Source organism: Oncorhynchus kisutch, linkage group LG3 (assembly GCF_002021735.2).
Source record: "Oncorhynchus kisutch isolate 150728-3 linkage group LG3, Okis_V2, whole genome shotgun sequence".
NCBI classification, from domain to species: domain Eukaryota; kingdom Metazoa; phylum Chordata; class Actinopteri; order Salmoniformes; family Salmonidae; genus Oncorhynchus; species Oncorhynchus kisutch.
The window spans coordinates 22814280-22838701 of record NC_034176.2 but is presented as its reverse complement, the minus strand read 5'-3'; the positions used below and the strand labels follow the sequence as shown (position 1 = coordinate 22838701).

The window sequence follows — 24422 nt, the reverse complement described above, 5'->3', positions numbered from 1 at the left end:
AAGTTTATACAACAGTTAGTGCTGGTGCAATCAAAATGATTTTCGGCCAGGTACACAGACACGGGACAGCCTATGCAAGGCTTACAGTGCCTTCAGAAAGTATTTACACCCGTTGACTTCTTCCACATTTTGTTGTTACAGCCTGCATTTTAAATGGATTAAATTGACATTATGTGTAACTGGCCTTCACACAATATCTCATAATGTCAAAAACGGAATTATGTTTTTTGACTTTTTTAAAAACAAATTAATAAAGAATTATATGTTGAAATGTCTTGAGTCAATAAGTATTCAACCCCTTTATTATGGCAAGCCTAAATAAATTCAGGAGGAAAGATTTCCTTAAGTCACATGAAAAGTTGCGTGGACTCACTCTGTGTGCAATAATAGTGTTTTAACATGCTTTTTGAAAGACTACCTCATTTCTGTACCCCAAACATACAATTCTCTGTAAGGTCACTCAGTCGAGAAGTGAATTTCAAACACAGATTTAACCACAAAGACCAGGGAGGTTTTCCAATGGCTCGCAAACAAGGGCACCTATTGGTAGATGGGTAAAAAAAATAAAAGCCGACATTTAATAACCTTTTGAGCATGGTGAAGTAATTAATTACACTTTGGATGGTGTATCAATTAACCTGGCCACTACAAGATACAGGCATCCTTTCTAACTCAGTTGCCAGAGAAAAAAGAAACAGCTCTGGGATTTCACCATGAGGCCAAAGAGGATTTTAAAACAGTTACAGAGTTTAATGGCTGTGATAGGAGAAAACTGAGAATTGTAGTTACTCCCCAATACTAACCTAAATGGCAGAGTGAAAAGAAGGAAAACTGTACAGAATAAAAAATATTCCAAAACGTGCATCCTGTTTGCAGTAAGGCACTAAAGTAAGCCTGCTAAATATGTGGCAAAGAAATTAACTTAATGGTTTGAAAATGCACCGTTATGTTTGGGGCAAATCCAACACATCACTCAGTACCACTCTTCATATTTTGAAGAATGTTGGTGGCTGCATCATGGGTATGCCTGGTTCAGTCTGCTTTCCAACAGACACTAGGAGACAAATTCACCTTTCAGCAGGACAATAACCTTAAACAGAAGGCCAAATACAGGATACACTGGAGTTGCTTACCAAAAGGACGTTGAATGTTCCTGAGTGGCCTAGTTACAGATTTGAATTATATCGTCTTGACAATCTATGGCAAGACTTGAAAATGGCTGTCTAGAAATGATCAACAACTAACTTGACAGAGCTTGAAGAATTTTGAACAGAATAATGTGCAAATATTGTACAATCCAGGTGTGCAAAGCGCTTACATACTTGGATTAATTAATAGATAATAGATTAATAAAATGGAGTTAGAAGGGTGAACTAGAAGTCCAAACACTTGGAATTCTATCCAATTTGGAAATATGTCTAAAAACATGTTTTCACTTTGTCATTATGGGTTACTGTGTGTAGATGGGTGAGATTTTTTGTATTTTTATAGATTTTGAATTCAGACTGTAACACAAGAAATGTGGAATAAGTCAAGGGGTATGCATACTTTCTGAAGGCACTGTATATTATGGATAATTGCCCAATACATTTTTAATCACTTTATGTATTTCTAGATATTATGTTTACACAGATCCCCTTGCTGTTTGTAAATCATTGTATTTAAACATTTCTGTGACTGTCCTTGTCTGTCAGTGTATCAGTGTTTTGTTACTTGTCATGTTTTGTGTTTTTTGTGGACCCCAGGAAGAGTAGCTGCTGCTTCTGCAAAAGCTATTGGGGATCCAAATAAACAAATACTCCCTCTTTGATAGGGAACTACAGGATGGAGGTGAGTAGATAGTTAGGGATACTAATACTGTCACTTACTGGTAAGGATAATGTTGATGGGTGTGCCAAGTATATTAGGTTTCCATTTTACCACAGTGGTTTTACCTCTCCAGGTAAGTGTATTAAAGTGGGAGTCAGATGGTTTCCTCAGCAAACAGTCTTACATGAAGCACAATAATGTGCACTTATTGAGGCCCTGTATGTTCAGTTGGTTTATCTTCATGGGAATTATTTAATTAGCTTTTTGTGTCAAGCTTGAACATATTTTGTGTCAAGCTTAAAGTAACTGTCCAGAGAAAATCTAACATTTATAAATTCATATTCTGTTAACTCATACCCAAATAATGTTTTTGTTTCATCCTATGCTCATATTTGTGAAAAAGCATAAAGTTGATATAACGTTTTTTTTAACCCATCCTCAAACTTGTATCGCAAACAGACCATTTAAAAAATGTTTGCTATTTCCTCATAGAGGATGATGTCATCGATGAGCTGGCCAATCAGTGGTCTACTTACATAATTATTTTATGACCCATATACACCCACACCCTTCTGTTGTTGGGGTACGTCTACACCATTCCAACACAGAAAAGCTGCTTTTTAACATGCTTTATCATAATTTCTTGGAATTACAACAATTTCACGTAATTAATTACCCTTCATATTTCATAGAAATCTGGAAACACTAGACAGTTACTTTAAATAATACTTTAAATCTGAGATGCAGTATCAAAGCACTACCCTTGGTTTAAATCCAACCACCAGGGTCCACTGTTCAGCAGAATACAGTCAGAGCTCTTGTTTGCTACAGCTGTTTCACAATGGAATAAACATGAATTTAACATTATAGACTATACTTGGACTATTCATACCCCTCAAATGCTGTCAAAGGGGACAACTGAAATACCCTGTTATTACCTCGTTTTTGACTGCTGTTGTAAGGTGACTGTGGTCACATATGCAGTCACATTGAGATGTCACTTCTAATCCAGTTGTAAACTCTATATTGAAGGTACCACTTTGTACCTTCCCTGGTCCTTTTGTGACTAGGTCTGTGTGAGGGGTAACAAAATGTTGCCTTTTCTTTTCACGACTGCATTATAGGCTTTTTGCAATGCAAAGGGTTTTTCCTACAGTATACTAGTCTATGGCTATCAGATCTGTCACTGTTGGGTTACATGTGCTCCAAGACTGACACTATTTGCAACAGTAGCCTCTGTGCCTTATACTGTATGTGTGTGATAAATTCAAAATAGTAACTGAGATTGGTCGGAAAAAACCTCAGTCCCACCTGAATGGAAATGTTTCAGAGAGCAAAGGCCTTTCAGTTCCATCACAACTGCTCTCTCCTGAAACCATGAGTAACCTCAGAAAACATCCTTGGCTTCACTGTGGGAATTCTCCATAAACATGATCAGAGTTCTGTGTGAAAGGAGTTTGGAAACCTCTTCACACTCATATTTAATTCCAGGGAAATTGAGCGTGGCACAGTGACCACAGTTGATTGACAAATTAGACCTTGTTTAAAACAATTGTCATTTCAAGTGTAGATTATGCCTGCTGTAATCCCAAACCACATACTGTACTACTTTAATTGTTTTGATTTGTTTTTTTCTTTTTCTTGAGCATGACGACACCCTTCTCTAACGAAATTTGAATGCTTAATTTGGTGTCCTGATAACCTCATTTAGTGATTCTGTCTCTGGATGTCCTCAAGACTACTTTCTCCTTATCAGGCAGGGGTTGGATGATCTCAGGGGGACATAGAAAATTCCGGTCCCTGAACCATCTGACTGCTTCCTCTCTCTGGTACAGCTGACATTTAACTGTCACTGTGATAGTGGCTCCATAACACCACCGTATCATCAGACATTATTTCCTCTAGCCCTGGTTTACAGTTTAGTGACTGTTGTTCATGGTAAAAAGGAGGATTGGTGGAAAGTCAGTTATCATGTGTTAACATGACCACTGCACTTGCCCAGGTAGTGTAATGTAGTCAGTATACTGTAATCCGTAGTCAGATGTCAGTGCTCACTATTGCAGATCTTGATGTTGGTTCGGATCAAATATCAATGATGATGACCGGCAGTTGTATGGGGAATGCAGTACATTGTCTATGTAAAGTAAACAGTACAATTGTTATTTGACTTGCTACATTGGAAATTCCAGAGTATCATGGCAGACAATACATTGTAATTTATTGTTTGACTTCAAATGTGGTTAATATTTGATGGAAAGTCTCTTATTCACTGGTATTTTGTGTAGTCATTTCTGCATTCAGCATTTCCACTTTATTTACTCTTTCTTCCCTTTATCAGCAGCAGTATGACGCCCATGTGATCACTTCCTGGCTCAGTCTGAGCCCCATCTGAGTTTCACAGGGCTGAATCTTCAAACAGTGGCGGGGAAGGACTTGAGAGGAGACGGCCAGACAGGACAGCAGATACCATAACAGAAAGGAGACTGTCATGCCTTATATGTTAAGTGAGGAGAATGCCTTAGCCTTTGGACTGCTTATCTGACCACCAACTGTGTGGGACTTCTAAGAGGCTTTAAGGTGAAGTGGTCTCTGTGTGGAGAGCTCAGCCATAGTCCCAGGCAGTGAGATACACCCTATAGAGTAAGCGAACTGCTGCCAGGCTGCAGCTATGGACCTTGAGGAGAGTGGTCCTCCCTCCTCCTCAGTGACCTCGCTGCTCTTTTCACCATGCTGAACAATGCTGCGTCTGTCATCTACATTGTGCTGGAGCTGCTGATAGCTGTACTGTCTGTGTTGGGCAATGTGCTGGTCTGCTGGGCCGTCTGTCTCAACAGCAACCTGCAGAGCATCACCAACTTCTTTGTGGTGTCCCTGGCGGTGGCAGACATTGCTGTGGGAGTGCTGGGTATCCCCTTTGCCATCGTCATCAGCACAGGCTTCTGCTCCAACTTCTATGGTTGCCTCTTCATTGCTTGCTTTGTGCTGGTGCTCACCCAGAGCTCCATCTTCAGCCTGCTGGCCATTGCCATAGACCGCTACATCGCTATCAAGATGCCCCTCAGGTCAGTTCCAAATTCTATGAACATAACAGAGAGTGTGCTAACCATTTTAAACATATTGCTGCTGTCGCGCTGCTTTCCACTCCCATATACGGAGAAAGAGGTTAGACCAGGGGTGAGCAAACAACTTTTTTGGGGAAAGTATTATTTTAGGTAAAAAAAAAAAAAAGTAGAAACTATGTAGAAATGATATTGGACCCTTTATATTTTAAATAACTGCCATTTTTCTGTCCCGCAAATTGATGCTGACTAACAAATTGGCCCACAAGAAATTTCGAAATCCCTATGTGGCCCTCGAGTCAAAAAGTTTCCCACCCCTTGGTTAGGCTTTTCAAAGATTTAAATCTACCCTTTGAGGCTGTATAGGGTTATTGATTGATTTGCCTACCCAGTTTGCAGGTACATTGTGTAGTTCATGCTTTATGCCAGTAGCACATTGCTACATTTTTCTTAATCTTAAAATCTGTGTGAGATATTTTCAGAATAGAGTAGCAGAGGCTATTTTTAAATGAACTTTAGGTTTTTGGGCCAGATGAGCTTTGATTTCCTCAGTGGAACCAGCTATAGTCTCCTAGGAGGCCATCTCACCCAAGACCAGTTAACTGTAATCTCCTCTTACTAATAGTTTATACAGACCATGATCCCCATTCAGAACTATAAGCATGTAAAAAATAAAATAGCTGTTCAGACCAGTCATTTATTTTCCTTGATATATAAATTACATTATTCCCTAAAATGTATTATTAATCAGTAATTACTTATACACTTTCTGGATAGTGTGTGTAGATTGTTGCTCACACACTCTTTTCAACCTCACTCCGACTGACGTATTTGATAGTGTGCATTACCTAAAAACAACATGCCATTCACTCCCTTTTTATTGCGTCCAAGATTGCTGTTCTGTTGTGTCCCTGGGATGTGTTCAGGGCATTTGTGCATGTCTGTGTTGCTGCACAGGGGGGGGGGGGTTGCTGTTTTCTCACAGCTAACCTTTGAACCTCAACGTCTAGAGAATGTGACAGAAACAGGCCCAAAAAAATCAGCTGCACTCCCACACTGACCAACAGACACTTGAAATAGACTTCCCTTCTAAATACTGACGTTTTGTTTTTAAGTCTCTTTTTATAACTTAGATGAGAGGTTTTCCCATAAAAAGATAGTCATTTCCATCCAAACATTTCATGCAGATGAATTACCTGACGCATGAAACAAGTCACAACCGGGCAATGTTATATATGCCGACAGACAATTTGTTAGTTCAACATGGCGGGATCTCTTTGTGTCTGTAAAATTAATTACGCAAGAAAAGCAGTGCAAACGCCTTTATGCGCAAATATTGATATAATAACCATCATGTCGAAGTAAACGCAATGATACACCATATATACAAAAGTATGTGGACAGCCCTTCAAATTAGTGGATTCGACTATTTCAGCCACACCTGTTGCTGACGGGTGTAACATTGAGCACACAGCCATGCAATCGCCATAGACAAACATTAGCAGTAGAATGGCCTTACTGAAGAGCTCAGTGACTGTCAACATGGCACCGTCATAGGATGCCACCTTCCCAACAAGTCAGTTTGTCATATTTCTGCCCTGCTAGAGCTGCCCCGGTCAACTGCAAGTGCTGTTATTGTGAAGTGGAAACTTCTAGGAGCAACAATGGCTGAGCTGGAAATGATAGGCTACATAAGCTCACAGACTGGGACCGCCGAGTGCAGAAGCACATATTGCGTAAAAATCGCCTGTCTTCAGTTGAAACACTCACTACCGAGTTCCAACTGCCTCTGGAAGCAAGGCCGGCACAATAACTGTTCATCGGGAGCTTCATGAAATGGGTTTCCATGGCCGACTTGCCGCACACAAGCCAAAGATCACCATGCGCAATGCCAAGAGTCGCCTGGAGTGGTGTAAAGCTCTCCACCATTGGACTCCAGAGTGATAAATCACGCTAAACCATCTGGCAGTCCGACGGACAAATCTGGGTTTGGCGGATGACAGGAGAACGCTACTAGCCCGAATGCATAGTGTGGACTGTAAAGTTTGGTGGAGGGGAAATAATTGTCTAGGGCTGTTTTTTTATGGTTTGGGCTAGGCCCCTTAGTTCCAGTGAAGGGAAATCTTAACGCTACAGCATACAATTACATACTAGACAATTCTGTTCTTCCAACTTTGTGGCAACAGTTTGGGGAAGGCCCTTTCCTGTTTCAGCATGACAAGGCCCCCGTGCACAAGCGAGGTCCATACAGAAATGGTTTGTCGAGATCGGTGCAAAAGAACTTGACTGACCTGCACAGAGCCCTGACCTCAACCCCATTGAACACCTATGGGATGAATTGGAACGCCGACTGAGAGCCAGGCCTAATCGCCCAACATCAGTGCCGACCTCACTAATGCTGTTGTGGCTGATTGGAAGCAAGTCCCCGCAGAAATGTTCCAACATCTAGTGGAAAGCCTTCCCAGAAGAGGGGATGCTGTTATAGCAGCAAATGGGGACCAACTCCATATTAATGCCCATGAAATGCCCATGATTTTGGCATGAGATATTAGATGAGCAGATGTCCACATATTTTTGTTCATGTAGTGTATGTTGTGTTGTCCTCCCACTACGACTCGGGAAAGCATGCAGTTTATTAGGCTACAGATGAAAGAATTGATGATGAACTTCGCAGTGTGGTGGATGTTAAAGGTAATGAGCATGATGCTCCTTTCCAATAAATATCAAGGGTCTTATTCTGGTGACATGATAATCGATGCTTGGCTGCCATTTGACAAATAAAAATAATATTGCTCTTATCCATAATAATCTCATAATGTAGGTAGCCTACCTGCTGTATCTGTGAGCTGTTGGCTAGAGTGCATGTGTCAAGACTGGAGTGGGCACTTTTGCTGAATACCACAACAGTTTTTGTGACAAAACCATCAGTAGATTTGAAAATGTCATCACGCACAGCCTTTTATCTGAAAAAAGTATGTTTGATGGAAACATCTCTGGTGGGAAAATGCGCATATTGTTTAATAAAGATTTTAGAATATTCTCATTAAAATTGGTCGCTAATGATATGCCCACTATTATAGTGTTTATTATTTAACTCACTATCCCTTAACCTCTGGGGGAGTCTAACCCTCCAGAGAGACAACTTATCCTCCTCCAGCCAAGAGAGCCCATAATGTGTGTCTTACTGACAGTCCATATCTTTATTGTTCCCACAGGTACAATAGCCTGGTGACAGGCCAGCGTGCCAAGGGGATAATTGCTGTATGCTGGGTGCTGTCCATCATCATCGGCCTGACCCCGATGCTGGGCTGGAATAAGTCCACTGAGCGCCCCAACAGCACCTGTCCCCCAGGCCTGATGGAGTGCCTGTTTGAGGATGTGGTGGTCATGGACTATATGGTCTACTTTAACTTCTTTGCCTGTGTGCTGATGCCTCTGCTGCTCATGCTGGTCATCTACCTGCGGATCTTCATGGCAGCTCGGCATCAGCTGAAGCTCATAGAACTGAAGGCTGTCCATGGGGGGAAGTCCCACTCCACCCTGCAGAAGGAGGTCCAGGCGGCTAAGTCGCTGGCCATCATCGTGGGCCTGTTTGCCATCTGTTGGCTGCCGCTGCACATCATCAACTGCTTCACCCTGTTCTGCCCTCAGTGTGCCCGCCCGCCCCTCTGGATCATATACGTTGCCATCATCCTCTCTCACGGCAACTCAGTGGTCAACCCCTTCATCTACGCAAACCGCATCCAGGAGTTCCGCCACACCTTCAAGAGGGTCATCCGCCGCCATATCCTGTTCCGCCGGGATCTGTTTGACAGTGGTGGCAGCAGCCACACCTCCACCCACAACAGTATCAGCGGCTCAGTAAGGGTTAAGGCCAATGGCCTCCGCCTCGACCTCTTTTCCGAGTACAGCAGCAGCAGCTGTGAGAGCTCCCATCCCTGTCATAGCCATATCAAACCTGCAGGCGGCGTTCTGAAGCCAGCGCCCATTCACAACCACCCTCTTACCGTGATTAGCTCCCACAATCACAGGGAAAGCCCCCCTGTGCCACAGCCTCTCAGACAGACACATACACACCCGTTATGTCATCCCCTGCAGTATGGGGACCAGCAGCAGCAGTCTCACAAAGGTCCGGACGTGGAAGAGGTAAAGGACAGGCAGGATCTCTCCCCTGTCCAGGTCAAAACACTGTTCTATAAACATAAAACCCATTTCACTGAGCTCACTGAGGTGTCCTAATGGACACAGAATGGGCATTAGACAGCTACAAAGGATCCTTATCACCTGGCCTTTGGTGTGAAATTACTGCTGATGTGTACATTTTTTTGGAGTCAGCTCAGAGTAGATTACTGGGCAGTCAGGCTCACAATCTGAGGATCAGAGTTTGGTTGTATCCAGAGTTTGTTTGTATCCTAATTCCACATACTTGGAGGCATTCTATCGCCAGGGATTGTAACCGTTGGTCCTGAATGAGTACGAAACGAGGACCTACACAAAGGCAGGCATGCAAACCCTACTGTACATTCACCATGTGGAAGATAACAACTTATTTTGGGGGCATGAACAATTCTATTTAAATTTGTAAACAAAAATCATTTTAGTTATTTATGGAAGAAACGTTAATGTGACTCGAATGGTTAAATGTGATTCTGTTTACGATGTTTATTCTCTTGCTCTGTGACGTGTCTGGTGCTTAAATCGGAATCCTCACAATTGATTTTTGTGCTATGATAACTGGTGAGGTTTTAATAAATCACCTTTATGATGAATCTTGTGTGTTTGGGGATGGCAGGGATGTTCCAGGTTCGTGATGAGGGGACGGTACTACTGCATTGATTTAGAATGTTTGTGCACCATACAGATGGACATGATAAGAGCAATCTCTTAGATGTTCAGGTTTATGATCTTGCAAATGTATGAATGCTCAAAAAATGATCTGCGTGTTTTTAAATGATAATGGTTTTAAACTATTTTGAGGAATATCTAAACTACTGGGCACTTTCTCAACTTGTCTAACTGTCAGTAACACAAACCAAAACTGTTGAGCTGATCGTTGAGATTACACAGACAATTAAATGGCCAAAATAATTAATCAATGACACATACAGCTTACATTTTTCACTGAATATACTCTCAAGAGTTACATAGCTATGGCATTCTCTGCATTTCACATTTTCAGATGCAATACCTCCTGTTTGAAAATAAATATTTGTATGTAATTGTCATCTCTAAGTGTATTTGTTTGTGTTTCCATGTTGCACTGTTTACGCATTACAATTACTGTACAGCTTTCCCAACTATTGATCAATAAGCTTTCCCAACTATTGATCAATAAGCTTTCCCAACTATTGATCAATAAGCTTTCCCAACTATTGATCAATAAGCTTTCCCAACTATTGATCAATAAGCTTTCCCAACAATGGATCAATAAGTGCAGAGAAAGTTCTAGGGCTCACCATGGCTTTGCTCCAAGCAGGGAGGAGTTTTGGACAAAGGGAAGTGAAGCTCCGGAGGCAGGCTTGCTGGTGAGTCTGGGGAGGGAGCAGACTAGAGCAGACAGGCCCTCTATGGGGATTTATGTCCCCTATCACGAGCTGTGAGATCCTCAGATTTCTCCAGCTTTCCCAGCTTTTATCCAAATTCCCTGATGATTCCAGGTTACAGGGTTACAGGGCATTCTCCTTTTGATATTCTCTCAGGGGCTTCCTGAAATTACATTTGAATGTTTTTTAAAAGATGCTCCCAGCCTAGTTGACTGGTGTTTTCTGCACAACAACATATTGTCTCTCCCCCCATCTCTGACATTACTAAATCAGATTTCAACAACACACCCTTTTAGCTGTGGCCATTCTGACCAATACATCTCTCACTCACCACTTACCTGTTTTACAGTGTCATCCTCACTCACATTTATTTTTATTCCAGTGTTACTGTACTAACCTCCACTGTTGATATAAGAAACAGTATGAACATGTATGCACTCACTACTGTAAATCCCTCTGGATGAGACCGTCGGCTAAATTACTCAAATCTAATGTAAAATGATATACCTGTGACTGTCCTAAGTGACCTGGGGGGTTATGTTACCTTCCTGTCATGACTCAGTGATGACCATTGGTCCTGATACTGTACATGGTGTACTGTACATTTGGCCATGAGTAATGGTGCTCACTGAACAAGACTAATCTAATTCTGTCACTAAGTGGTTCTCGTTTCTCATTCACTGTACAATCTATCAAGTGTTCGATGGTCTGGTATTCTTGGCTCACCTGATTGATAGTGTGATTTGAGCAATGCAATTATCTTCATGGTCATAGAGGGGGAAATACTAGTTTATTCATAGTTCAGTGTTGATGGTTTCACTCTCACCAGCCCTGCTTGATGTAGCATATACAAGTCAGCAGGCCTTGCCATGAATGGACTTAGGTCCTCAGATGATCTACTGTACCTGTCAGTGTTATGGTGGTAAGTAGAGATTGTGTGAAGTGTATTCAATACAACTTGTGTGGTATTTGTGAAGTAAGAGGAAAAGCTGATTCCTGCCCCTAACATCTTTAAGCATAAAGACAGAATATTGCTCTCTTAGAGTTGTTGTGATGAGGCTTGTGGTAACAACTGGTTTGCCATTGTAATTCGCTAGATAGTAGTGTAGCATTGTCTCTATAGGTCATACACAGTCTTGTTTTCAATTTCAGTTAGTGGTCGGCTGACAATAAGTCATCCCCCACAGTATAGCTGTCAGACCACAGTGTTCAACAAGTAGCAGTAAAAGCTCTGTTTGTATATTGACTCCATGGATACAAACAAAAACAGTCCCTTCACATAAAAGGCTTCCTGTCTTCTCATCTTTTGAAAGGAGAAGAGAGAAGAGTGGGTGTCAGAGGGGTTATCGACCATGGGGGAATGTGAGGTCCCTGCAACAGTTCAAAACTGTTTACATGTCTGGTTAAAATTCCAAACATAATATTTACCCTGTCAACTGTTGGTTTGCTCAGAGCAACTGCAGAAGCCATTCACAATGGCCAATCCCTCAGTGCCAAAGCTATGTCACTAAGTGTGATTGTAGTCAACAACATTGATTTAACATCCCCTATTGTGGCACTGTGTGCTTAGCCCAAACGCATTACTTCTTTTGGCTCTATGGAAGAGGCGAGTGCTTCAGCTGCTTGTAGCTACATTACAGGAGGGGGCTATAGAGGTCTGGTCTGACGCATTTTGTATAGAGAGAAGGTGAAATGTTTGTCACAGTGCAGTTTGGAGGTAAGAAAAAGATGGCACTACATCATCATCATGATTTGATTGAGCATAATTCCATCATCTCTGTGGAGGTCAACAGCTGACCTATAATGAAATGTCCGACATACGGTAATGGAGAGCTTTGTTGATATAAACGGATCATATGAGAATAAAAACTTTAAGAAAATCATTGTGGGGATTTAGATGTGACAATCAGGTTACTTTAATGAAGTATGAGGTTATAGATAGAGGACGTGTACAAAAATACTTCTCTTTTATTACTTTGAAAGAGGCCCAAACAGAATTGTTTAACCTGAACTGCAGGATGATAAACTTCATCCACAGTTTGAAGGAGAGGTGTGATCTGGATCCTCAAGGTACTGTCCTGTACTTCTCCCATAGAGAAAAATAATTTACAGTTCAACTTCTGATGTGTTTCATCAAATATCACATTCCTAATTCAACCTGATAGTGTGGTTACAGTATGAAAGAGTGATACAAACAGTACTGGATATACATTACACAGTACATTGCAGTGTGAGGTTTAATGTAAACTCAGCAAAAAAATAACCGGACCCTTTTCAGGAACCTGTCTTACAAACATAATTTGTAAAATTCCAAATAACTTCACAGATCTTCATTGTAAAGGGTTTAAACACTGTTTCCCATGCTTGTTCAATGAACCATAAACAATTAATGAACATGCACCTGTGGAACGGTCATTAAGACACTAACAGCTTACAGATGGTAGGCAATTAAGGTCACAGTTATGAAAACTTAGGACATTAAAGAGGCCTTTCTACTGACTCTAAAAAACACCAAAAGAAAGATGTCCAGGGTCCCTGCTCATCTGCGTGAACGTGCCTTAGGTATGCTGCAAGGAGGCATGAAGACTGCAGATGTGTCTCTGAACAATTATTATTACATTATTCAATTTCTGTTAGTCACATGTCTATGGAATTTGTTCAGTTTATGTCTCAGTTGTTGAATCTTGTTGTGTTCATACAAATATTTACACGTTAAGTTTGCTGAAAATAAACGCAGTTGACAGTGAGAGGACGTTTCTTTTTTTTGCTGAGTTTATATGGTAACTCTGACAGATTGTTTCCTGACTGAGTAAATGTCATAAGTGAATATGTAATAGACCGAGAGAGCCCAGTGTAAAGGTCACATTGAAGATGTACTCTGCAGACTGTGTGGACCTGATAGGCAGGACAGGGGAGCTGGTGAACCTGAGTGACAAGGAGGAGAGCATGGAGCAGGCCAGCAGTCTGATGAAGAAGAGGCACAGCTACGTTCTCATACGCATCTGCAGTGAGTCTCTCAAAATATGATGAAGGCACTAGGCTTCACATGTCCATATTAAAAATCCCATGGGATCAAAGTTTGGTTTCTCACATTGCTTGCCAAACACTATTACTATGCTTACTAATATGTTATAGATAGGTTGTTAACATGGCTGCAATAAATGTTATTATTACTAAAGATATTTTACATTAATGAAACGGATTAACTTTCATTCACTTCATATTTTGCCTCCAGAAGGTGACGGGACTGAAGGGCAGAAGTATGTGCCACTCTTAAATGACCTGGACAAGAGCCATCCTGAGTTAGCAGGTAATGCCAAATGACTCTCTTGCCTAGTTACTGTACATGTGCACCGCCCTTGCCTTGAGCAAACCCACATCAAGTCTGATTTAAGACTATGAAAAGGGGTGGCTAATATGTACGTTTGTATGTACTGTCTGCACCCGTGTTACTTTAGTACAATTGTTCTACCTCAGATGTCCTAAAGAAGTTGTCCAACCCCTGTAAGGAGCGGGACAGAAAGGCTGTTCCGTCAAGGAAAGGCTCTGTTAACCAGACCTGGAGCAAGGCCACCGCTGGAAACAAGAAGAGCCATTCTGGAAAACTTTGACTATGATGAGAGGAGAGGAGGAAAGGTGAAAATGATGGTGATGGACATGCATGAATAAAACAATGTGATCCACATACTAATACAGTAAATGTGTTGGTGCTGTGGTGCTATTCACTCCGATAATTTTTTAACAAAGGTACATTTAGGTTGATAAATTAACATTCTAACATATCCCAACGGGTAATGTAAGAATGTTGCATGTCTGCTGTGCATACTAGAGGCTGGTATAGGTCCAGAAACGTTTTGTACTCATATAGGACTATTTGTGAGAGGTAGGCTATATGGACCACTTATTAAATGCATAAATCTACTTATCCATGTATTCACAACAATTAATGAAGTTAAAATAAAATACAACAATTGTTGAACAACTAGTAAAGGTAGCATATATATTTGTAGATACGGTGCCTAGTGTTATACCACATAGTTTTCTATACAATACAAGCTTTGTCTATACTGTACCTGACCTGTCATAGACTTCCTAACTGTAGTCAGTGTAAAGCGTGACTCATCATCTTCATGATGATATATGACAGAGAAACGTGATAGAATCGGACAGGTTGCATAACCACAGCAAAAGTAAAAATATGACTATGTTTATTTTGCCCAATAGACGACGGGGTGGGCTTACTGGGCTATCGGGTTCACTAACAGAAGCACAAGGTTTGGACGGTGGAACTTGTACAGAAGGAGCCTCACAATGCCGGGGTCTGAGTTTGAATCTTTGGAGAAGATACTGGAGACACATATTCCAGATGAGGAATTGAAAGAAGTGAAATTAATCTTGTTTGGAAAAGAAACCAAGTGAGTTGTTGTTGAATTCTGCACTCGGCCCTATCAGGCTGCAGAAGTCTCCTTGTCTGTATGCTGAGCCTGGTCTCATAGACTAGACGTAATATAGTAAAAGTAAATCCGGGGCATGCAAATTAGTATGATATGAAACGTTTGGTACGGTTACATGAGAGAGAAGGTTACTTAAGGCAAAAACAAAAGGAGAGTGGTTGGTCAGGGTGGATGGGTGAGCGCAGAGCATAATTTGAGACAGATCCTGCCAGAACAGGATCCTGCACCTCTCCGTTTTGGACTGTTTCATTCCGTAAACCCATTTGTCAAGATCTGGTATCTCTATTGCCATAAAAAATCATTGTCAGCTTGCAATGTAAAAATTATAATAAAAGCAATCAGAGTTCATTCAAGTTGCCTCCTCCGTAATTATCCTGCCCCTTAAAAATGTAATGAGAAAAAGTGTCTGATATTCCACAAATTGATTTGAGTCGGGCCGGCCCGGGTTTATTGTTTGCGAAACATGTAGCCTATAGACCAATGCGTGGCCTTTGCTGTGGTGAGAGAGAGAAGCACACCTGTATCTCTCGCATAACTTTTTATGATCTCTGTCCCTCTCTCTGCTCTGATGAACATGAGCCTGCAACTCTCATCTCTCCAGCATTACAGTTCATAATTTATTTACTTATAGAATCATAGCCGCGGGAAGGGTGCTGGATGTATCCCAGCACCCCTGATACATTTAAACACTTTTGACAAAGTTATAGAATTACTGCTGCCTGTTCAAAAATAAGTGAAATAATTCAGAAGACTACTCCACGAGTAGGCCTATAATTTAGCCACAGAGGATCAATAGCTTATTTAATATTTTTGCCTCGCTGTTGATTGTGTGTAGCCCAATCACAATCACCTACAGCTGGGAACGTGCAGAAAATTGTTCAGTGAACAGAACGTAGCTAAAACAGGCCTTTCCCAATATTTGAAATACAATCACCAGCAAACACAAATTGGAAAGTAAATGGCTCCTGTTGAAAAGAAGCTTGTCACACCTGTACAAAATGTGGAAAACAACACAGTGAAAGAAATGACAGGATAGCGTGTGCCCCAAACCATCACAGCACAATTGCTCCACTGTCTGTATGTCCCCTGTATACCTACTGTGCAAGTTAAGGTGATAGAAGATGGACTAAATTACAATACATACAAGTTAAAGGTGAAACCGTCCCTTTGTAGTAGACAGAAAATGAGATGTCATTGTATTCTACTCAACTCATGACTTTTTTTTACAGTTCATATTTCAATTTCCTACATTGTCGATATATCCCTTTCCCACCCCCTCCCTATTGCCCCTGCCTCACACAAATTCTTATATGTATTTCTTTTCATTTAGAGTTTTTTTTTTACATATTCTTTAAACATATCCTTTTCCCATTTTGAATGTATAATCAAGTAAAATAAACCTTTACCGTGTCTCTTGTCTCTTGTACTCTTACCGTGTCTCTTGTACTCATATATTTTGCACTTAAAACAATTAATGTTTTGAAGAGGGGACCATAGAAATGACAGGAGAGTCTGTATAACTGTCCCTTTGTAGAAGACAATTGTAAGCAATGCTTATATTCACACCCCACATTTTAGTGAACTACAAATTAGTAACAAATGTCAAACTTAAAACACATTTCAGCAATGTCCAAATGTCTGTTCCTTTGGAATAAATAATTGTTAGTATTGGTTAGACCCATATTGAAAAAATAACCGATGTTGGGCTGGGGAGTCACCTCAGAGCAGTTTGTCATAGGCTATAGACAATATAGCTCAGAGGGTCCTCCAAACACACAAGCCTCTACACTGTCTTGGTAGAGGGGAACAAGTTGAACTGTGAACAATACTGAACAAAAATCTAAAACGCAACATACAACAATTCCAAAGATTGTACTGAGTTACAGTTCATATCAGGAAATGTCAATTCAATAAATTCATCAGGCTCCAATCTATAGATTTCACGACTGGACAGGGGTGCAGCCATGGGTGGGCTTGGGAATGCATAGGCCCACCCACTGGGGAGCCAGGCACAGCCAATCATAATGAGTTTTTACCCCACAAAAGGGCTTTTATTACAGACAGAAATAGTCCTCAGCTTCTTGATATGCCACACCAGTTGGCTGGATTATCTTGGCAAAGGAGAAATACTCACTAAAATGGATGTAAACAAATTTGTGTACAAAATTTGAGAGAAATATGTTTTTGTGTGTATGGAACATTTCTGGGATTTTTTATTTCAGCTCATGAAACATGGGACCAACACTTTACATGCTGCGTTTATATTTTTTGTTCAGTGTATATACAAAAGGATTGTTTCACGACCACCCTACGAGTGGCTCAGTTTCCTTCAGCACCTCGCCCCTTAGCGTCTCTCATCTCCGCCAGCCACTGTTCTACAATCTTCCACTCAGCAGAACTTAAAACATAGTTATTTTCAGTTTACAATTAACATTTCGAAGTTAGAGGAAGCCATAGACATAACAGGAGTGTCTGTATAACTGTCCATTTGTAGTAGACAATTTTAAGCATTGCATATGCATGCTACACATTTGAGTGAAATGCTGATTAGTTACAAAATGTCACACTTAAATGTCTCTTGTCAGCATGGGTTAGACAAGCAACCACTGGACCGTCGTTAGTCTGGTGTCTCAAGCAAGTCTGTGATGAATTATGAACTTCCCATGCTGCTCCTGGTAAACAGCGTCCGGCCAATCCACCGCTGCTGATGCTTGTTGAGAGTTGCCCGCAAGCGCTGAGAGAGAGAGGGAGAGAGTGTTATGCTACTACTATACTACTATACTATACTACTATACTAATAGTCGACCCAACAACTATTCAATTACCATTTCTAAGCTTCTAATTTATTATAGAAAAACTCATCCCAGAACTTTCTGAGGCAGGCCTTGGAGGCAAGAAGGACATCGCCCTCTTCTGTTTTTTGCCCACAGGGGCAAGGACAGTGATGAACTGTGAGCTCCGTAGGCAGCTATTGGTAAACAGCGTCCGGTCAATCCACTGCTGCTGCTTCCTGTTGAGAGTTGCCTGCCAGCTCTCCGGAATCACCAGCTGCATTTAAGGGAGAGAGAGTTAAACTACTAATAGTTATCCAAACATTAACAAATCTTAAATTTATTTATTATAGAAAAAATCACCTCAGCACTTTCTGAGGCATGCTATCGAGGCAGGTCTTCGCCCTACCAAGGCACAGACAGAAGAATGGGGTGGATTACAAGAGGACCTGAGGTAGATCATGAGGGACAGGGGCCAAATGTGAGGCAGGAGGGCATGCTGGAGGTACCTGTACGTCCAAGGGTTCATACATAATACATACAGAGAATACATAAGTGACAGCTACAGTACTAAGCATTCTCAGCACCATGAGAGCAAATCTATAGCCAAGCAGCAGCATGGCTACAGCTACTAGATTTAGTGAGCTACAAGCTTTAGTTATGTAGCTATAGGACAAAGAATCCATAGGCCTATATGACTAATACAGGAAGAGGGTCATCATGGAAGGTTTTTCATCTGTGCAAAGCATGCACACATTGCATTTATGGAAAGCATGCATGTAAAGTTGTGTAAAATTTAAACGCATGTCAGATCTAAGAATGTGTTCTTAACTGACTTGTCTAGTTATTTTTTTTTTTTATGTAATAAAAAAATCTACATGGACAATAGTAAGATTAACACAATGCATATCTTCCATTATTGTAAAGTATTCATGCTTGCAGAATGTCAAGGGAATTGAATAGCCTACCTAATATTGCAGACCCATATGACTGTGTAGATTGAAATGCAAGGGAAATATCACGATTTTTACACCATTAAACTAGCTAACAAAATACATCCATTAGCTAATACATGACTGATACTATTACAAAAAACTGTGCCATACACTGGAACCGAAAATAAACTACTGTAGCATGCTACTTTCTCACAACTTAACAGACGTCTTATTCCATACAAAAACCAACAAATTTAAGCGCAAGTACGCATTAAAATAGCTACGATTGTAAAAATATGATTTACCGATGCCGCTAAATGCTACGTGCATCATAGGTAGATGACACCAGAGATGTATTTTATTTATTTGTATTTAACCTTTATTTAACTAGGCAAGTCAGTTAAAGAACAAATTATTATTTACAATGAGATTGCACTGTATAATAATGTTTACAATTCGCTTTCCATTCATACAAATACACAAATGTAGCAAAAACATTACAATCGTTTTCATGCCATTTTATAAAACAATGTAACTCTCTCTCCGTGTGACGTAAACAATGATACAACGCGGGGAAAGCGTCATGGCCGCCGTTTGTTTTTGAAAATTCGAGTTGGGGCCGGGGCTAAAGTCAAAGTACGAACATGATTGCACCAACACGACAAAAGGGCGATGGTGGTTGGATACCGTCAGTTGAGAACGTCTAGCATTCCCATTGGTGGCTTTAGTGGCTTTTCACTAGTTGAGACTAACTAGACATCGAATTGGCTGACAGTGTTGTCAGTCATTTCACAATTGGCAGACGACACCACCATTTTTTTTGAAAGATCATAATGAAGTCAAGAAAGCTATTGAGTGTATTAATGCCTTCACACATGTCTAGGTTTATCTCTGAAAGTAGGAAATGTTAATTATTTGCGTTGAAAAGGTGTGACTTAAAGTATGCCATATCCCTGTAAAAGATGTGATCACATATCTTGGTATTACTGTTAGCAAAGATCAGAAAGAAAGGGACAACTTAAAATTCTCTCCTATTGTAGGGAAAATTGGAAAGAGATTTAACTCCTGGTTATTAAGAGATCTTTCTTCATCTGGACGTGTACTTTTATCACAATTTGAAGGTCCAGATGAGTTTATACCTCCCTTGTCTTGGATGTTCCTCTGTCAGTAACTAAAATGGTTGATACTAAATTATTTAACTTTATATGGAGGAATAAAGCTCATTATTTAAGAAAAGCGGTAATATGTAGCACCCAAGGTGAGGGAGGGTTGAATGCTCTGGATTTTAAAACCTCTAATATAATATTTAGGATTAAATGGAAACTATTTATGAAATAAGGGTTGCATCTGGAATATCATCCCTAATTTAATATTCCAACAAATTGGTTGTCTAGAATTCTTAATCAAATGCAACTTTGATTTGGGTAAAATCCCTATTAAGCTGCAAACTTTCATAAACAAGTACTTCTAACTTAGAACCTCATGTAAAAAAACAATTTTTCCCCTCATATGTATACAATCTGGAATAATAAAGACATAAAATACTATATGATTATCCAGAATCTTTTAGAACACACAATGTTACATTCACTCCTGAGGAGTATCAAATTGTTGTTAGAGCTGTCCCTAAAGGTGTTATTCTTCTTTTAGGATAATATAACAGTACTCCAAGTGCAACTGTTGAGGATTTTGTAGCCTCAATACAACTAGAAGGAATTGACATTTTAAACTATAAATGTAATAACATGTATATAAGGACACTATGTTAATATGTTACTATTCCCTCTGCTAAAATATACTGGAATGCAGCCCTAGGACAAGTGAACTGGAATGCAGCCCTAGGACAAGTGAACTGGAATGCAGCCCTAGGACAAGCAAACTGGAATGCAGCCCTAGGACAAGTGAACTGGAATGCAGCCCTAGGACAAGTGCCCTGGAAGGCAGTCCTAGGACAAGTGCCCTGGAAGGCAGCCCTAGGACAAGTGCCCTGGAAGGCAGCCCTAGGACAAGTGCCCTGGAAGGCAGCCCTAGGACAAGTGCCCTGGAAGGCAGCCCTAGGACAAGTGCCCTGGAAGGCAGCCCTAGGACAAGTGCCCTGGAAGGCAGTCCTAGGACAAGTGCCCTGGAAGGCAGCCCTAGGACAAGTGCCCTGGAAGGCAGCCCTAGGACAAGTGCCCTGGAAGGCAGCCCTAGGACAAGTGCCCTGGAAGGCAGCCCTAGGACAAGTGCCCTGGAAGGCAGCCCTAGGACAAGTGCCCTGGAAGGCAGTCCTAGGACAAGTGCCCTGGAAGGCAGTCCTAGGACAAGTGCCCTGGAAGGCAGCCCTAGGACAAGTGCCCTGGAAGGCAGCCCTAGGACAAGTGCCCTGGAAGGCAGCCCTAGGACAAGTGCCCTGGAAGGCAGCCCTAGGACAAGTGCCCTGGAAGGCAGCCCTAGGACAAGTGCCCTGGAAGGCAGTCCTAGGACAAGTGCCCTGGAAGGCAGCCCTAGGACAAGTGCCCTGGAAGGCAGCCCTAGGACAAGTGAACTGGAACAAAGTTTTGTTGTTATCTGGTAAATATTGTATATCTAATAAGGTGAAAGAAGTATCATACAAACTAATTTATAGAATCTACCCTGTAAAGACCTTTATTATACACAGATTTAAAATAGCTATTGACAACAAATGTGTATTTTGTGATTGTGACCCAGAGACTCTTGACCATTTATTTTTGGTTCTTATGTCAGAAGATGTTGGTGTGAGTTAGAATATTTTATTTTAAAAGAAACAACTATTAATGTTAATTTGAAAGACTCTGATATTATGTTTTATTTTGATCCAAATTATATGGACCCTAATTTAACTTTTATTGTTAATTTGTTAATCTTTCATGGAAGATTCTTTGTCCATAAAATGAAGTGGGCAGAGAACAAACCCCTTTTCACATTATTTAAGATAGAATTGAAATATTATTCTGAAATGATCAGTAAATGTAAAAACCAAAAAGCAATACGCACCATAAAAGTATTTAACAAATTGAAAATGAATCTTGAAATGTGATACCCCTCTCTGTCTGTTAGGTTTATGTACTCTTGTTTGTATATTTCTGTTTATTTGTATTTGTTGTGTTCATAATTTTAAAAAGTATACTTTTTTTCTAATAAAAAAAGGAATGCGCTCCAAAAGGCTTACAAAGCGCATGCGCAAAGACCTCAAACCAAATATTTTTTCAGTAATCTAAAATTATGTAGAATTGCATGAAATGCGGTTATAAAAGGCCAACATTTTCCCGGACAAACATGTTCCCTCATTTGTGCAACTTGTGCAAGCACCTCTACTCTACTGCTCTATGCCAGTATGCAGAAGGATATATCTAAAAAAATTTATGTGTTCAGGCCCAGGTTTCTCGGGCTCACTTTTTGTTCCAGCACCTCCCAATTTACCATTAAGCACTGGATGGGTGTATAATGTGAACGTCTAACAATCCAATGGTTGTGTGTTTGAATCCCATCATGGAAAACTTTAGCATTTTAGCTAATTTGCAACTACTTAGAGTACTACTTTTAGTTACTTTGCAACTACTTAGCATGTAGCTAACCCTTCCCCCAACCCTAACCTTAATTTTAGCTAACCCTTCCCCTAACCCTAACACGTACATCTAGCAACTCAAAGGTTGTGTGTTCCAATCCAATCATGGACAACTTTAGCATTTTAGCAAATTAGCAACTTTGTAACTTTTTAGCTACTTTACAACTACTTAGCATGTTGGCTAACTCTTCCTCTTACCTTAAAACCTTTAACCTAACTCCTAATCTTGACCCTAGCAAACCCTTAGCCAGCTAGCTAACTTTATAGCATTAGCCACCTAACTAACTTTAGCAACAACAAATTGGAATTTATAACACATCATACATTTTGCAAATCCAAAACATATCATACATTTTGCAAATTCGTAACATATCGTACATTTTGAAAATTCATGACATATGTTACAAATTGCAATTTGTAACATATTGTACAACTTGCAATTCGTAAAATATCATACGAATTGTAATCACAAATTCAAATAAAATCAAAGTTTATTTGTCACATGCGCCAAATACAACAGGTGTAGTAGACCTTACAGTGAAATGCTTACTTACAAGCCCTTAACCAACAGTGCAGTATTTAAGTAAAAAATAGGTATTAGGAAAACAATAGATAACTAAAGGAAAAAAATATTTAAAAAAATAACAGTAGCGAGGCTATGTATACCGGTACAGAGTCAATGTGCGTTTGCACCGGTTAGTCGGGCTAATTGAGGAAATATGTACATGTTGGATTAGTTAAAGTAATAAATGATAAACAGAGTAGCAGCAGCGTAAAAGGGGGGGGGGTTTGCGGACACAATGAATAGTCCAGTTAGCCATTTGATTAGATGTTCGGGAAGCTTATGGCTTGGGGGTAAAAGCTGTTAAGAAGCCTTTTGGTCTTAGTCTTGGTGCTCCAGTACCGCTTGCCATGCGGTAGCAGAGAGAACAGTCTATGGCTGGCGTCTTTGACAATTTTTAGGGCCTTCCTCTGACACCGCCTGGTATAGAGGTCATGGATAGCAGGCAGCTTAGCCCCAGTGATGTACTGGGCCGAACGCACTGCCCTCTGTAGTGCCTTGCGGTCGGAGGCTGAGCAGTTGCCGTACCAGGCAGTGATGCAACCAGTCAGGATGCTCTCGATGTTGCAGCTGTAGAACCTTTTGAGAATCTGAGGACCCATGCCAAATTCTTTTCATTTCCTGAGGGGGAATAGGCTTTGTCGGGCCCTCTTCATGACTGTCTTTGTGTGCTTGGGCCATGTTATTTTGTTGGTGATGTGGACACCAAGGAACTTGAAGATCTCAACCTGCTCCACTGCAGCCCGGTCGATGAGAATGGGGGTGTGCTTGGTCCTCCTTTCCTGTAGTCCACAATCATCTCCTTTGTCTTATGTTGAGGGATAGGTTGTTATTCTGGCACCACCCGGCCAGGTCTCTTACTTCCTCCCTATAGGTTGTCTCGTTGTTGTCAGTGATCAGGCCTACCACTGTTGTGTCGTCTGCAAACTTAATGACATGTTGGAGTCGTGCCTGGCCATGCAGTCGTGGGTGAACAGAGACTACAAGAGGGGACTGAGCACGCACCCCTGAGGGGCTTCAGTGTTGAGGATCAGCGTGGCAGATGTGTTGTTACCTACCCGTAACACCTGGGGGCGGCCCGTCAGAAAGTCCAGGATCCAGTTGCAGAGGGAGGTGTTTAGTCCCAGGATCCTTAGCTTAGTGATGAGCTAAGCTAAGGATACTGGGACTAAATATATACTATACGAAACATAACATAACATATCATACTAAATGGAATGTTTCAGATACATGCACAGAATAATATGAAATGCTATGATACCAGGTTGCCATGGGACCATAGAAAATACAGTAGATTGCATTTCAAATCAAATCAAATCAAATTTTATTTGTCACATACACATGGTTAGCAGATGTTAATGCGAGTGTAGCGAAATGCTTGTGCTTCTAGTTCCGACAATGCAGTAATAACGAACAAGTAATCTAACTAACAATTCCAAAAAAACTACTGTCTTATACACAGTGTAAGGGGATAAGGAATATGTACATAAGGATATATGAATGAGTGATGGTACAAAGCAGCATAGGCAAGATACAGTAGATGATATCGAGTACAGTATAACATATGAGATGAGTATGTAAACAAAGTGGCATAGTTAAAGTGGCTAGTGATACATGTATTACATAAGGATGCAGTCGATGATATAGAGTACAGTATATACATATGCATATGAGATGAATAATGTATTCATCTCATATGAATAATGTATTTCATAACTATG

The 24422-nt window shown here is 40.7% G+C and overlaps 2 protein-coding genes and 1 long non-coding RNA gene across 8 annotated transcripts; 2 read left to right on the top strand and 1 right to left on the bottom strand.

Annotated features, from left to right (window-relative positions):
* Nucleotides 1–1538: 1538 nt before the first annotated feature.
* On the top strand, nt 1539–10093 carry LOC109871728 (adenosine receptor A2b-like). Its single transcript, XM_020462709.2, has 3 exons — nt 1539–1830; nt 4148–4871; nt 8084–10093. Exons 2-3 carry the CDS (start codon nt 4537–4539, stop codon nt 9105–9107), a joined length of 1359 nt encoding a protein of 452 aa, XP_020318298.1. The 5' UTR covers nt 1539–1830; nt 4148–4536; the 3' UTR covers nt 9108–10093.
* A 1399-nt stretch (nt 10094–11492) lies between these two features.
* On the top strand, nt 11493–16284 carry LOC109878175 (uncharacterized protein C22orf15-like). 6 transcript variants are annotated; one of them, XM_031819174.1, is made up of 6 exons: nt 11493–12128; nt 12395–12481; nt 13296–13418; nt 13650–13721; nt 13889–14047; nt 14636–16284. In XM_031819174.1, the coding sequence occupies exons 1-5, from the start codon at nt 12104–12106 to the stop codon at nt 14020–14022; spliced, it is 441 nt and encodes a 146-aa protein (XP_031675034.1). In that variant the 5' UTR covers nt 11493–12103; the 3' UTR covers nt 14023–14047; nt 14636–16284. The 6 variants fall into 6 exon arrangements, with proteins under 6 accessions (XP_031675034.1, XP_020325992.2, XP_031675035.1 ...); XM_031819171.1 differs by having other exon boundaries at nt 11689–12128; nt 13647–13721; XM_020470403.2 differs by having other exon boundaries at nt 11494–12128; nt 13889–16284.
* LOC109878189 (uncharacterized) lies at nt 15287–19146 on the bottom strand. The gene is made up of 3 exons (XR_004208539.1): nt 18000–19146; nt 17691–17913; nt 15287–17599 (listed from the first exon to the last, which is right to left on the bottom strand). It is a non-coding gene; the product is annotated as an uncharacterized LOC109878189 (long non-coding RNA).
* Between the last annotated feature and the right edge of the window lie 5276 nt (nt 19147–24422).